This window comes from Drosophila serrata, unplaced genomic scaffold (genome assembly GCF_035046125.1).
Source record: "Drosophila serrata isolate PLE 108 unplaced genomic scaffold, ASM3504612v1 contig_184, whole genome shotgun sequence".
Lineage (NCBI taxonomy): Eukaryota > Metazoa > Arthropoda > Insecta > Diptera > Drosophilidae > Drosophila > Drosophila serrata.
In genome coordinates this window covers 2,074,420-2,088,412 of record NW_028257082.1, presented here as the reverse complement: position 1 = coordinate 2,088,412, position 13,993 = coordinate 2,074,420, and the positions used below count along the sequence as shown (strand labels likewise).

At 44.3% G+C, this 13,993-nt stretch overlaps 1 protein-coding gene across 5 annotated transcripts in view; it reads left to right on the top strand.

The window, feature by feature from the left end:
- The window catches only part of Dgk (diacyl glycerol kinase 1), a 103,852-nt gene that overhangs the window by 31,457 nt on the left and 58,402 nt on the right, over positions 1 to 13,993 (top strand). The window contains exons 8-17 of one of the 5 annotated variants that reach the window (XM_086827941.1): positions 616 to 741; positions 813 to 937; positions 2,801 to 2,909; positions 3,410 to 3,541; positions 3,922 to 4,133; positions 5,869 to 6,000; positions 6,332 to 6,497; positions 6,562 to 6,648; positions 6,943 to 7,154; positions 7,827 to 8,711. In XM_086827941.1, coding sequence (XP_086684067.1) covers positions 616 to 741; positions 813 to 937; positions 2,801 to 2,909; positions 3,410 to 3,541; positions 3,922 to 4,133; positions 5,869 to 6,000; positions 6,332 to 6,497; positions 6,562 to 6,648; positions 6,943 to 7,154; positions 7,827 to 8,711 — 2,186 coding nt within the window. Of the gene's footprint in view, positions 1 to 615; positions 742 to 812; positions 938 to 2,800; positions 2,910 to 3,409; positions 3,542 to 3,921; positions 4,134 to 4,778; positions 5,172 to 5,868; positions 6,001 to 6,307; positions 6,498 to 6,561; positions 6,649 to 6,942; positions 7,155 to 7,826; positions 8,712 to 13,993 lie in introns of those variants that run through there. The other 4 variants (XM_086827940.1, XM_086827943.1, XM_086827945.1 and 1 more) reach the window with 4 other exon arrangements.

Sequence of the window (13,993 nt, the reverse complement as noted above, 5' to 3'; positions counted from 1 at the left end):
TTCATTAAGAGCCGTAACAAAACGCTGGCTTTTCGGCCCGGTCAAATGTTGGCAATTAACATTAAGCATAATGGGTTCCCGCCTGTCAGCTGTCGATTGCATTGAGAGTAATGAGGAGCCGCCGCCACTCTGTCAACCAAAGTGCCAAGCACTTAATGAATGCACACTGGGGATGGAGGCCAAGCCAGTTCTGAAATGTAAATGTATCGATTCCCGATGGGGAATTCGATATGAAAATCGATTATATTTGTAATAAATCATAGGGTTCATATTGAGTTTGTATTCAAGCAAAACCTGGAATAGCTAAGTAAATATATGTAGTATAAATATCGAAAGTGAAATAATAGATATGTCTTTAAAAGAGGTTCTTATTTAATTATTTAGTATTCAACAATTGAAAAAAAAATAAATATGTTTGTAACGATACCCACAATCGATAATTTCGATAGTCGATTAACGTACTTTTAGCTTTATTATGAAAGCGATGTAATGTGGATCTCCCGTATCGATTAGTGCACATCCCTAGGGCACATCCTTGCACTTTGCCCCCGTTGACCCACTCACTCACTCACTCATCCACTCACTTACTCACTTCTTTCCTTCATTTTCTTGCAGCTGACATTAAGCTTCTGGCGCGAAAACTCTCGCATTTTGATCCACTGACACTGAAGGTCCCGCTGAAGGATGTCGTCTGCTATTTATCACTGCTCGAGGCTGGCCGTCCGGAGGATAAGCTGGAATGTAAGTCCGAGTCGCGACCTTCGATCCGGCTGCTCGTTATTTATTCAATGCCTCGCTTGTCCTGCTTGCAGTCATGTTCCGGCTGTACGATACGGACAGCAACGGAGTCCTGGACACGGCCGAAATGGACGCCATTGTTAATCAGATGATGGCCGTGGCCGAATATCTTGGCTGGGATGTCAGCGAGCTGCGTCCGGTGAGTCTGGTTCCGGTACTGGTTCGGGATACGGTGCCGGTTAAATCCGGCTTACATTAAAAACTCATTACGCGATTGCAATTGCAACTGCAACTGCAATCGATGCACTGCAGATCCACTTAGAGTATCCTGCAGTTCTCCCATTGCCATGTCCGAACCGAGGCTCTTTGGCGGTCACGAATCCCGAAAACCCGTTCAACTACTCATTGACCCAATCCAATCCAATAAAACTTTTTCAATTACTTACGGACCTTTTCAGCGGCAAACACAATACAACAAAGCGGCAAACAAAACACGACGGCAAAAAAAAACACTTGAAATTAATTTCTCTTTATTGTTTGGACATTCAACTTTAGCGATAGTCCCAGTTTAGCTGCACAGAGGAAAAAACTATGAGCTATTAATTAAGTTCATAGAGTTCATAAAGTTCATTTCAGTTTTTACAAATAGTTTAAAGCATCAACCAAGAATCCCTATCTTGATTTTTGAGACTATTGTAACTATAGTCACTGAACTTAAAATTCCTAGTACGGAAATGTATATAATGTTTTCTTACTCGTGTACTATAATATTCGTTTCAAGAATTAGTGTTTTTTCCTAACAAATTTCGCTGTGTGTGCTTTGGGTTTCCATTTCAACCGCAAATTTGTGGAGCTGCCGCAGCTACCACATCGCATAGGCGACTTAATAGTTTCAGCAGTGGCAAGAGCAAAAAGAACCGGCTTAAAGCGCTCCACAACCCCCTTAATGTTGACAGGCAAAGCAAAAAAACAAGAAATACATATACATATACATATAAATGCGAGTTGAGGGAAAATGAAAGCAAAAAAAACAAAATAGCGAGAGACTGGCGACCGCAAATAAAGTCAAAGCGCCACAGAACTCAATTAACAAAATACCCCTGGCTATGGCGACCAACATCCTTCCCTCCCTCATGACCAGCAGGAGCCGCGGCCATTTCCTTGCCGGAGTTCCAGTTCCACTTCCAGCACGGCTTTATGACTGTGCCAGCGAGCACATACTTTAAATTCTAAGCAGGCACAGGAAATATTTTAATCAAAATATTTTTAGCCAACTCCTTCGGGCTCCTTCAGGCTCAGGTTTGGGTCAGCCCAGCACAGAGCAGCCCTATGGCACCATTATCCTTTTCGCTTTCCGGCTGCGCCACAGAAATAATCAAAGCACTTAATGAGTTGCATAATTCTGGCATTCATTTCCGGAAGAATATGAAATTCCAGAAGAAATAGAAAAAGGATTCGGGAAGTTGAATAAATTTGTGAGGGGAAACTTCGCTTCAACCTGAATATTTCATGGAGCCATCGATCGACTTAAAATGGCTTCTCCGGCCAGGGGAAACCTTTAAAGTTTTCTAAACTTTATTTCGGGCTTACAAAAGTGTGCAAGCAATCATAAAGAGATTAAAAATGCATTAGCTTAGCTGCCTTAAAATAATAAATGCCTCAGAAAACAATGCTTTTTGAATTAAGCTTTAGTCTGTCATGATACATATTCGTCATTCATTATAAGTGGATTTTGAAACTTAAAGCTATAAATGAAATGAAGAATAGGAAGCGGCTTAAAGTTGCTTTAAAAATTCCAAAGATTTCAAGGATATATTTCTATGTATGTGCTACTCAGATATCCTGCCTCTATGCCGGAAATGCATTTGCCCAACCAAGTCTAGGTAATAAGTTTACTCTCTCTCCGTCTCATCGGACGATGGGGAGAAGTGCATTCCGAGCAGGAAGTTACCTTTCCGTTAAGTTTCTTTCCATCTAAAAATTACCTTTTTGGTTTCACTCCTCCCCCGCACACACACTCCACTCACAACCATCTGCAATCGCTTTTTGTACTTACTTACAGATCCTGCAAGAGATGATGGTAGAAATTGACTATGACGCCGACGGCACAGTGTCCTTGGACGAGTGGCAACGCGGCGGGATGACAACCATTCCTCTACTAGTGCTCCTAGGTAGGTAATTCCCTCAACCTGCACAGAGAGAAAATTGCAGAGATTAGAGCCCCTTAAATGTATAAATATAAATATTTATTTATATATTCTTAGTTGACAATAAACCTCTTTAAAATCAAGTTCATATAAAAACCTTAACTGCTTTTGTGGAACAATTGCCATATCAAGAGAACCCCCTAAAATGTTTCCATTTTATTATACATATAATGGCAAAGTCATAGAGACTTTCTCCCGATGCAAATGCTCTTCTAAATGCGCCTTTGCCGGCTGAATGCCTTGATCTGTGACTGGTTGGCTCCTGCCGTAATAATCAAGTCATTTGCCCAGATGGCCCAGAGGAACGAGCAGGAGCTGCCTGCCGGCATCCTTGCCAGCTTCCTCCTTCTCCCCCTCTCCCCCGAACGCTTATGCAAAGTGACAACTCTCCTCTGTTCTCCCCCTCCATCGTCTACCGCACCTATGTACATCTACACCTCCATCTGCACCCGAATCTTCCGCAGGTGTCGACAGCACCACGCTCAAGGAGGACGGCATCCACGTGTGGCGCCTGAAGCACTTCAGCAAGCCGGCGTACTGCAACCTCTGCCTCAACATGCTGGTTGGTCTCGGCAAGAAGGGTCTCTGCTGTGTGCGTGAGTATCGCCGGGGATGGGGTGAATAGTATCTAGGAGGAGTAACTGGGAGGAGTATCTGGTTAGTAGTTTCTAGGTTGGAATACGTAAAAGGTGTCTCTGCATTTGAAATTGTCAATTTCAATGAAACCCGGTGCTCTTCAATCGATTCATAACACTGTTTCGGGCGAAGGGAAGACTATGAACTTTTCACAAAATCACTTTGAATAACAAAATGTATATTGTCATTATTACTTTTATTTATAAAAACATATTGATATTTTTATAGGTTGAACTGACTTAAAACTTAAAGAAAAATTTAGTAAAAAGAGACTCCTCCCTAAATATATCATGAATGCTTAATAGTAAGTGCTTAATAATATGTTTTTCCCCCTCCCAAGTCTGCAAATACACGGTGCACGAGAGGTGCGTGCAACATGCCCCAGCCTCCTGCATCACCACCTATGTCAAGTCCAAGAAGCCCAAGTGCGGTGGTGACCTGCTCCACCACTGGGTGGAGGGCAATTGCTATGGACGATGCTCCAAATGCCGCAAGCGGATTAAGGCGTACCACGGCATCACCGGCCTGACCTGTCGCTGGTGCCACATGATGGTGAGTGAGTGGTGGTAATTTTGGGTTTTAGTTATGGTTCTTACTAGTAAGCTTAGTTCTTGGAAAACTTTGAAAACTCTTAAAGCAAGTGTTTATAAATCTTTAATTTATTTTATTTAAATATCTACATTTGAAATAATTTAAAAATGTGTTCACAAGTACTTAAAATATTTTTTCAGATGACGAAAATCGTTGCAACTTCGCGTTTTGTTTAAGAAGAACATTTTTGTAGCATACTTTTCTACGTAATTATTAAATTATTCATTTTATTTGTATTTTTTGGTAACATCTGAATTTTTTTAATATAAGCACTGAATAACCTTTATTTAGATAAGGTTAATTAACTTTCTTGTCCTTATAAGTACATTCATATATGTCTTCATATTACGTATACGTAATATTGCGGAAAATCAAATATTACGTATACGTCATGTTACTTTTGGATTCGAATTTCTTTGACATCAGACCTTTGTCTTTTGATTAGTTAAGTCTTGTATTGTAAGGTAATCATGTTAGAAATCACCCCGGAACAGGGATAAATCAGATTTGCATCGCTTGCAATCGCCAGCATTGTTTCGAAGCAAAAATTCCAATTATCTGGAAAAACAAGGCAGCCCTTGCCCCAGCACTCTTCCGCTATTTTGAGCCCCTGCAGCTGTGTTGGCAGCTGTGATTTGCAGCCCCACACCATTTCGAATTCCCGGACCCCAACCCGGACCACGACCCCGACCCAGACCCGGACCTGGATCCGGATCCGGATCCGCAACCAGGCCACACATGAGCTGGCAACTTCGTTATGGCTGGCAAATTGTCACGTCGCGAGCAAATTGCGCTGCCGTTGCCATTGCCGTTGCTTGCCACCAACTTGGGCGTCCCGTGTCTTTGACAAGTGCAGCGAAGATAATGCCGAATTTGTTGCTGCCAGAGAGCCAGAGGCCCCAGGAACGACATGAGTGCCAGGAGCAACATGAGCAGCCAAGACGTGGGTCGAGAAACTTGCTCCTGCGATTCGGATGCTGCTGCATCGGCAAATACTTTGTAAGCCAAGCGCTGCCCGCGCTTTTGACAGTCAATAACTTTGAATTTCTGAGTGTGTGCTCAAAGTTTTCCTCGCGCCACGATAGCAGCGGAATTTGATAGTCATCCTAGACGTAAAAAATTCTGCCAAGCAACTTAAATAATATCCATCCCGGGATTATTTATAAGCATTGCCCTAGCTTCAGTTCAAGTTTTGTTTCGATCATTATCCGGCGAGACTTCTCTCTCCGTCCACCTCTCGGTCTCGTTTAATTACACTAGATAAGTTTAGAGCCTGGTCATCAGTGGGTGACCAGCTCGGAGTTAATTTCAGGGGCCGCAAAAGTAAAAGTAAAAGAAAAAACCAAATATGCAAAAGAGGAAGCCGGGCGGCCATTAGCGGAAAAAAAGCAATGAAAACGCTTCAGCCAAATTGGTATTTAAATGAAAATCCGCGCTAAATCTCATTTAGGCCAAAATTAACCATTTTTTCCTTGCATCGAGGCGCAAAGGCACCGACGGCCGAGTAGTCGACGGCCGAGTAGTCGACGGCGCTAACAAACTTTTAATCGGATTCATTAAGGCGAACTGAACGCTTAAGTTGCTCTTGGGCCGCGATGAAGTGGAAATTGAATTTAAGGGCATAAAATCTGTGAGAGGCCTCCACTCCACTCTTGACTAATTTGATTTCTATCCTCCCAATATATATCCTTGACAGCTTCACAACCGCTGCGCCTCGTCGGTAAAGAAGGAGTGCACTCTGGGCGAATATTCCGAGCTGATAGTCCCGCCCACGGCCATCTGTCCCGCTGTCCTGGATCGCCAGCGATCCGTCAATCAGGCGCATAAGGTAAACGCATTAAGAAGGTATTGGGAAAATATCAATATTGTCATCAGAATCTTTAATCTTGTAATTATATTGAAAGCAATTCGATTAGTTCTGGTAAATGAATGATGAACAATGTTGGTACATTTTTCTTTATATACAAAAAAGAGAGCACTCTGCCATTCTCCAGCCTCTTCCTTGATTCGGCCAACTAACCACCTTTCAAAATTTAATCCCAAACCGCAAAATTAACCATATAAAAACAAAAATACAATTGGAACCGCTGCTTTGTGCCCACTTTGTGCCACCTTGAAATCCGCTCTGTAACCAGAAATCCCAAATGCACCATCACCAGGCCACGCACTTCCAAATCACGCCGCCGGACGAGCTGAGCTGCCCGCTGCTGGTGTTCGTCAATCCGAAGAGCGGCGGCCGCCAGGGAGATCGCATCCTGCGGAAGTTCCAGTACATGCTCAATCCCCGCCAGGTGTACGACCTGTCCAAGGGCGGCCCCAAGGAGGGTGTGTGTGTGTGAGTGAAGGCCGTTCAAGCACGGTGATTGATTTCCGCTCTTCCGTTTGCCAGGACTCACGCTCTTCAAGGACCTGCCCCGCTTCAAGGTCATCTGCTGCGGCGGCGACGGCACCGTGGGCTGGGTACTGGAGGCCATGGGTAAGTTTCAAGTCTAAATTATACGATACTTTTTGAAGCCAAGATTGGGAAACAAACTATAGGGTATTAAGCTCTCAATTTAAATAAAAAGTTTCCTTGTAAAATATATTTCTATTACATTTCTTATTCTGTTTTCGCTTCACCTTTAAGTTAGGAAATCTTTAAAAATAGATTCTCCCCTGCAAATATTTGAGAAATTGATTACTGTTCCTTATCCCTTTTGTATCGAAAGCATATTGAATGAATGATTAATTTTCTTTCTTTTATTTTTATTTCGCAATTCCTATTGAACAGATTCCATTGAGCTGGCCACCCAGCCTGCCATCGGGGTGATTCCGCTGGGCACTGGCAACGACCTGGCAAGATGCCTCCGCTGGGGCGGCGGATACGAGGGAGAGAACATACCCAAGCTCATGGAGAAGATCCGGCGTGCCTCCACTGTGATGCTGGACCGCTGGAGCATCGAGGTGACCAACTCCCCGCCCAGCGATGAGCTCCGACCCAAGGTGAGTTAATGCCAATCTTTGGGTAATCGATTCGCTGCACTGAGATATATTCTCTTACGAACTAAATTCGATTGAAAACAAATTATTATAGGTTATTGAAAATTTCTTATTTACCTTTAGGACATAAGGATCCATTTATGACTTTGAAATCAATGGAATAAATTATTTCATCATTCAGGATAATTATAAATTCCCTAATATTTCGCTTCCAGCGAAATGGAATCCCAAAATGAATCCCCAACTCCTAACAGATTTCGGAGATTTTTTTATGTCTCAAAATGGATATTGCTTATCCTAGTTTGTTTCGCAATTTTCGTTTTACGTGTGTCAAAATCGAATTGGCAGTCAGAACCGTCTGTCCGTATCCTGCTCGGTGGAATAGGCGTTGTGGCGGGGGCGTGGCCAGAGTTTGCCAGCTGGAAAATCCAATTATTGGCCACAAAGCGCTTACCACGCACTCCACCGCCATCTCCACTGTGGTGTGGTTCCCCCATTGCTCCCTCGAGGACCGAAGCGATTACACAAACTAATTTTCCTGGTTGGGAGGCGTGCTCCTGCTGACGCAGGCTGGCCAGAATGGCCTGGTTGGCTTTGCAATCCGCAGGACTACGGAAAATGTTTTGTGCTCGCCAAATGGCAACTAACTAACCGTCTGGTTTCCTCCGCCCGCAGGTGACGCTGCACTCGAACATGCAGAAGGTGATTGAGCTGTCGCAGAGCGTTGTGGTGGACAAATCCCTCATCGAACGCTTCGAGGAGATCCAGAGGCAGAGCAAGCATCCGTCCGGCACGGCAGCCTCCACCACATCGATTATGATGGCCACGGAAATGGAAATGGCAACAGCGACGGCAACGTCAACGGCGGAGTACGGTAGCAGCACCACAACCACAAGGACGACGACCACCAAGAGCATTTCCATGTCCACCTTCGAGACGCAAAAGACCCTGAGAGCCACGTTGAGCAGCAGCAGCAGCAACTCGAGCAGTGGCAGCCATCCTGAGCAACAGCAACAGCAGCAACAGCAACAGTCGGAAACCGACGAGGCCGAGACGGAAACGGAAGCCCGGCAGAGGTCCTTGGCAACGGAAAGACAATCACTCGAAACGCTGCTGCTGCAGCACAAGCAACAACTGCTGCAACAGGAACAGGGGCTGGAGCAGCAAATGCAAGGAGTCCTGGCATCGGATGCTGGGCAGGAAGCTGCCACAGCAACACCATTTGGGAATAATCAAAGCGATAATAATAGTCAGCGCAATAAGCAAAACAACATCCTTAAACAGCAAATTACATTGTCATTGGATTTGTCCGACCCCGAGGACGAGGGCAACAACAGCACGGACCGAGAACGTCCACAGCCACCCAGCAGCCCGCACACACCACTGACACCCTGCACACCGAATGCCTCCTCCAGCAAGCAGCACCAGCCACATCTCCAGTTCGAGGAGCAGCAGCATCAAGAGCAGCAGCAGCAGCAACAGAAGCCCATCAAAGTGCAGTCGGACAAGGACTGCACGGTGCCCTACAACATAATCAACAATTATTTCTCTGTCGGCGTGGTGAGTACGATTTCCTTGCCAGCACTCTAAGAAATATTCAGGGTGTTTTTAAACGTTTAAATTTTGATTTTCCAACTCATAAATTGTATACGATTTTGTACTTTTAAGATACATTTGTATTTCTTGTTAGAACTAAGATTATCCTATAGAAACTCTGCGAATGTAATGATCCTTTCCAAACATAACATTCCATTTTCGTTTAGTGTAAAAGGAATCAGCAGAATGCATTCCTTGCATGTTGCAAATATCCAAGCTGCAATTTCAATTCCAATTCGTTGCTTTGACAAATGCCAACATATCCGGTTGCAGTTTCAGTATGCCACATGTCGGACGCTAAGCCGGGCGGATCAAACTGTGCTATGTTGCCAAGCTATTTCACTCTCCCTCTTCCATCCTGGCCGAGGCCCGTGTCCCTGATTATGTCCATGTCATCAGCAGGAGCCATATCCGGCCGTAACAAGGAAAACTATGAGCGCCATTTTCATAATTAGTGTGGACGAGCTGTCGCTACTGCTGACATGGGATTTCCATTTGACAAGCGCGCTCGCCGAGCTTAATTCGATTATCTGAGGAAATCGCGTCTCAGATCTCACTCCCATTGTCTTGGAGTGATTGCTGAGGGTTGTGAGATATGAAAAAGAGAATTTTAAATACAAATTTTCAGCACAATAGTTTAAGAACTGGCAAGCTTTAAAAGACGGCAGTAATTAAGAGTTTCAGTGCATTTTGTAGACGAATTAAACCTAAGCTAAGATGATCCATAAATTGTACAAATTATATGTGGTCACAAATCAAGTCAAAGCTTACTGACCTCATTTCCCCCAATGATCCTTAAAGGCCAATAACATTAAGAGCAAATGTCCCGCCAACTGTTTAGCCCGACGCCTTCGGGCTATTCAATAATTCATTCAAATCGACTTAATCATTTATTCAGCGTCTTGGCCAGAGGACCGCTTATTTCCGTCTTACCAGGCCAAAATCAAACTGAAACCCAAAGGTAGCGCTCTTTCAGATGCAAATTTTCCAGGGAACTTGCCTTCGGTTGGATACATTCATAACCAACGAGCGAAATGAACTCAAACAATGGCGTTTCAATAAAGCCGAGGGGGGCAATAAAGAGGCATGGAGCGCAGGGCGGCAAAGGCTTTTCCCCATTTTCCCACCGCCGAAACTCGAATCCTGGCCTGGCTGGCGATTAGTCAAAGACTCTGGCACGTTGCAACACATTTCGCATGCAAAGTGGCCGATTGCCACAGGCCCCGAGTCCAGAACCAGGGATGCACAGAGAGAAATGGTCTGGGAGCGTTTAAGCTTTGAATGCTAGAATAATCTTCCCTGCAGAGTTTGAGCTATCATTCTAGACATTTCTCACCGTGCTCGGCTGCAGATACGGGTGCAGTTGTAGCCACCAGATACAGATACTTTTGCCGGCTCTCTGGGGTATGCAAACGAGGTGGCAAGAGTTAAGCACACAATCATCAGCTGCGCATTTGCATCATTGATGCAGCAATGTATTCGATTGCCAATCGCCGGGCAGGTGCAGGCAGGTGAAAGGCAGGTAAAAGCCTGGCTGGTGGTGCAGAAGCAGCAGCTCCAGATCCGACTGCAATTTGCACTGTTTGCCATCACTTTCCAGGCCTTCGAAATCAAATGCCCCATCACTTTGCCTGCGAGAACGAGAATGAGAATTCAAATGAAGCTGGGAGCGCTCGAAGCTGAAACCCAAAGGATGGCCAACACTTTGCCGGCATTAGGCCATTCGAATTCACTTAGTTTCGGTGTCCGGCTAAATTCCCGGAAAATGCCAGCTAAGCCCTGGCCCAAAATGACCGAGAGCGTTTAAATTAATGAGGGCCACACGGCTGCTGCTCCGAAACTTGTCTCATTATAATTTCCAGCAAGTGTTAAATTAGTAACTGCTCAAGGCGAAGCCAAACACCGCAAAGTCAAGAAAAAGTAACAGATTGTGCCCCAGGGACAAGCAAAAACCCACACACTCGCGCACACACACCCTGGCAGGACAATAAATAGGAGGAAGGATACAACTTTGCAAAGTTTTTCGCAGAGGCGGAGCCGGTAGCAGGGGGCTTTTGAATAATTTAGTATGATGTGAGATATGAAAATGGCAGTAGAGAAGAGGAAATACCACAGCCAGGAGGAAGGAAAAATCACAGATTCTCGCACTTTTAGCGGCCTGAAGTCCGTTTATCAGGCCGGGATTTAAGAGAGCCATAAAGAAATGTTAAGTGACAAGTTTACAGCAAGGGGCCTGGCCGCAGAAATGAAATGAAATGAAGGCCAAATAAAACGGAAATGTGGTACAAATCAGCCAGACGATGTCCTGCCTCCTGTTTCGTGTGTAAACACGCCCATTGGCCGGTTGAGTACACAGAAACCAATGGGAGACAAGATAACCCATTTCTTATTATTTAGGAAGAGCAAATAAAATATAATAAAATACACCTCAGACAAGAAGAAACCTTTCTTGAAAACAATTAAAATTTTAGTGTCTTAAAGAAGTAATTTTTAGACTATAAAATCTTGCGCTAACTACCCTGTTCTATAACTTAAAATATTTGTTGGCCTCTTGGGAGCATTTTTGTAACCGTGTAGGTCATAGGGTATGGCTGGGGTGTGTGTGTGGGTGGGTGCAGGCTTGCGTAAGGTCACACCATTTGTCAAGTGGCGGCTAAAGCCGAAATCCTTTTTGTGCAAACATTTTGCGCTCCCTTGCGCCACTGAAATCAGCCTAATGCTCCTGCCACAGAGCCCCAACAATTGCACGCCAGATCCCCACAAAATCCGCACCAAAACCGAAATAAAAATGTATGTGCTGCGATGGGTGTGGATGGATCCCAGCTCGGATTCGGAATGGATCTGTATCCTGGCAGGGCTTCTTTCTGCCTGTGTGTGTGTGAGTGTGGCGTTGCGTGTTAGTTTATTTATGACTTGATGTGCGTCTGTTTAAACAGTAGGCGTCTACAGCAAACTGTCGGCAATGATGTTATTGCTGCTCCTGCTCCTGCTCCTGCTCCTTTTGCTGCTGGGATTTCACTTGTCGGACACATTTCATACAGAGTAAGAGAGCTCTTTGTCCCGAGCCCATCACGAAATCCATTTAACACTCATGTATGGCACATGTACATGCGTCGCTAGGTCTAGGAGGGAGTGCTCAAGTGGCCAAGGCTTCCAGCTCCTTGGGGAGAGGCCCAAAGAACTGGGAATGGCAGAAGTATTGGAGGAAATCTCGAGGAAAGCCCACCACCTCCTCTTTCCTGGGTAATACAGCATGAAAAGTATTTCACGCTGACGCTTGGGTTTAACGTCAAACAATTGACGTTGAGCGCCAACTTGTGCGACGATGATAAAAGTGCGAGTTGAAAGCAGTTTTGGGAGTTCTGCTCAAATCTAGCTTGTTTCCCCGCAACCCAAAACAAAATATTTTGTAAAAATTATAAAGTTCATCTTTTTTTATAGGCCTGTTTGACTGCCTTTGAATTATTCATGTATTTTGTTTATAAACGGAGAAAGCCTCCTTGTTGTCTTAACAAGAACAATAAGGTTTCCCTAATCGAAATTCAGATTCTGAAGAGCAAGTTTTTAATAATTATTTAACAAATTTGAGGGAGTATTGAATAATTTGTTTGAGTTTAACTTTAAACAGTATTTCTAAAATAAAGAATATACGCACTAGATCTTCAAGGGAAAATAAAGCATTTTATTGCATTTTTTTATTCAAGTATTAATTTATTATTAGTAAGTTACTGTAGGAACTGCTAAAGTATACCAAATTTATGTAATCTTGAGGGAATCCCCTTTGTTCTAAATGTCGCTTATACGGAAACCCATTCAGTTACTTCCGTTTTCCCCTTCGAAAAACCCGTCATCACTGTCTTTCAAATGCCTGAAGGCTGTTATGAAGTCGATGTGTAATTGTCTGAGCTTCGACTTTGACTTCGGCTCAAGTTTTATGTACCGGGGCCAGAGGGATAGAAGCGTCTTTTATGGCCGGGGCTTTTGTACCTGCGTTGCGCATACGCCCCGTGGACGTAAAGAGATTCATTCTTGCTTATCTAGGGGGAATGGGAGCTGGGAGCTGGGAGCTAGGAGCTCGGATTCCCCAGCTTTCGGGTGTATACAAATTATTTCATTGGCGTCTCCACCTCACAACCCCCAAAACCTTTTTGGAAACCAATCAAATTTCGAGCCCAACTTGGGCCGGCGAAATTTCCGCAATGCAAACAAGCTGTCAGCTATCCTGTCCCATGGCCATGCCATGCCATGGCCATGTCCCTTGACTAATGGGTATGGTGCGGTCGAGGCATGCTAATAAGCTGGGCTGTCACTAAATTAGTTTACCGCACAGGCCATGCATAAAGTTGGAGTGACATCGCGGCGGCGGCATGCGGCTGAGGCTAATTAAAAAGTTTTTCGTCAATTTTTCGATTTTAAGCGCTGGCAGGCGCTCGCTCATGTTGACAATTCAATTTGACGTGGAGCGGTAATAAATCTTATTTGCTGTGCTGTGCAACCAAGGCGACCGACGGTCCTTAATTGAAAGTCCTGCAGCCACGTGGTGCTGGTGGTGGCTGGCTGTCCTGCATCCGGTTTATGGAGCTCCGGACCAGGCCAAAGCCGTGTGTGTTTGCCAAGCGGCATGCATAACAAATGTCCTGTTGCCTGTAAGCGCAACGTGTCGTATGCGCAACGTTGGCACGCAACCGAATATCCGCATAAGGAATTAAAATGCAGCCGCCGGTCCCCGATAAGAGTCCTTCGTCGGCCCACATTCCCCTCCTTCCTGGAACTCTGTCCTGATGCCTGGGGGCTCTGTAAAACAAACACCTTTGTGGGAATAACACGGCACGTGAGCTGAACAGGTTAACATTTGCGGTGTGGAAAGTAGCAATTAATTTGTGGGAATAGCTTATTAAAAGAAGGACCCTCTTCTGATAAAAGAAATTAAAGGCATAAAAACGTGTACATTTGTGTTGGCAAATAATTGTTTAAGAGGTTCTTGCACTGAAAATTATTAAGGTATTAAAATTAAACGATTATTTAAAGCCCTTTAGAAGTCTTGTGATTCATAAAATTTGAAAAGTGAGCAGTTATTACATATAATCCCATTCATTTTATCTTACAAATATGATATGATAATAATGTTTCTTTTCAAATTTCTTGAGCTATGAATATTATGAATTTTATTTTTATTTACCATGTATGACTATTGTTTATTCAACATTTATTGAATAATTAAATCGAGTACCTTGAGTACTGGCTCC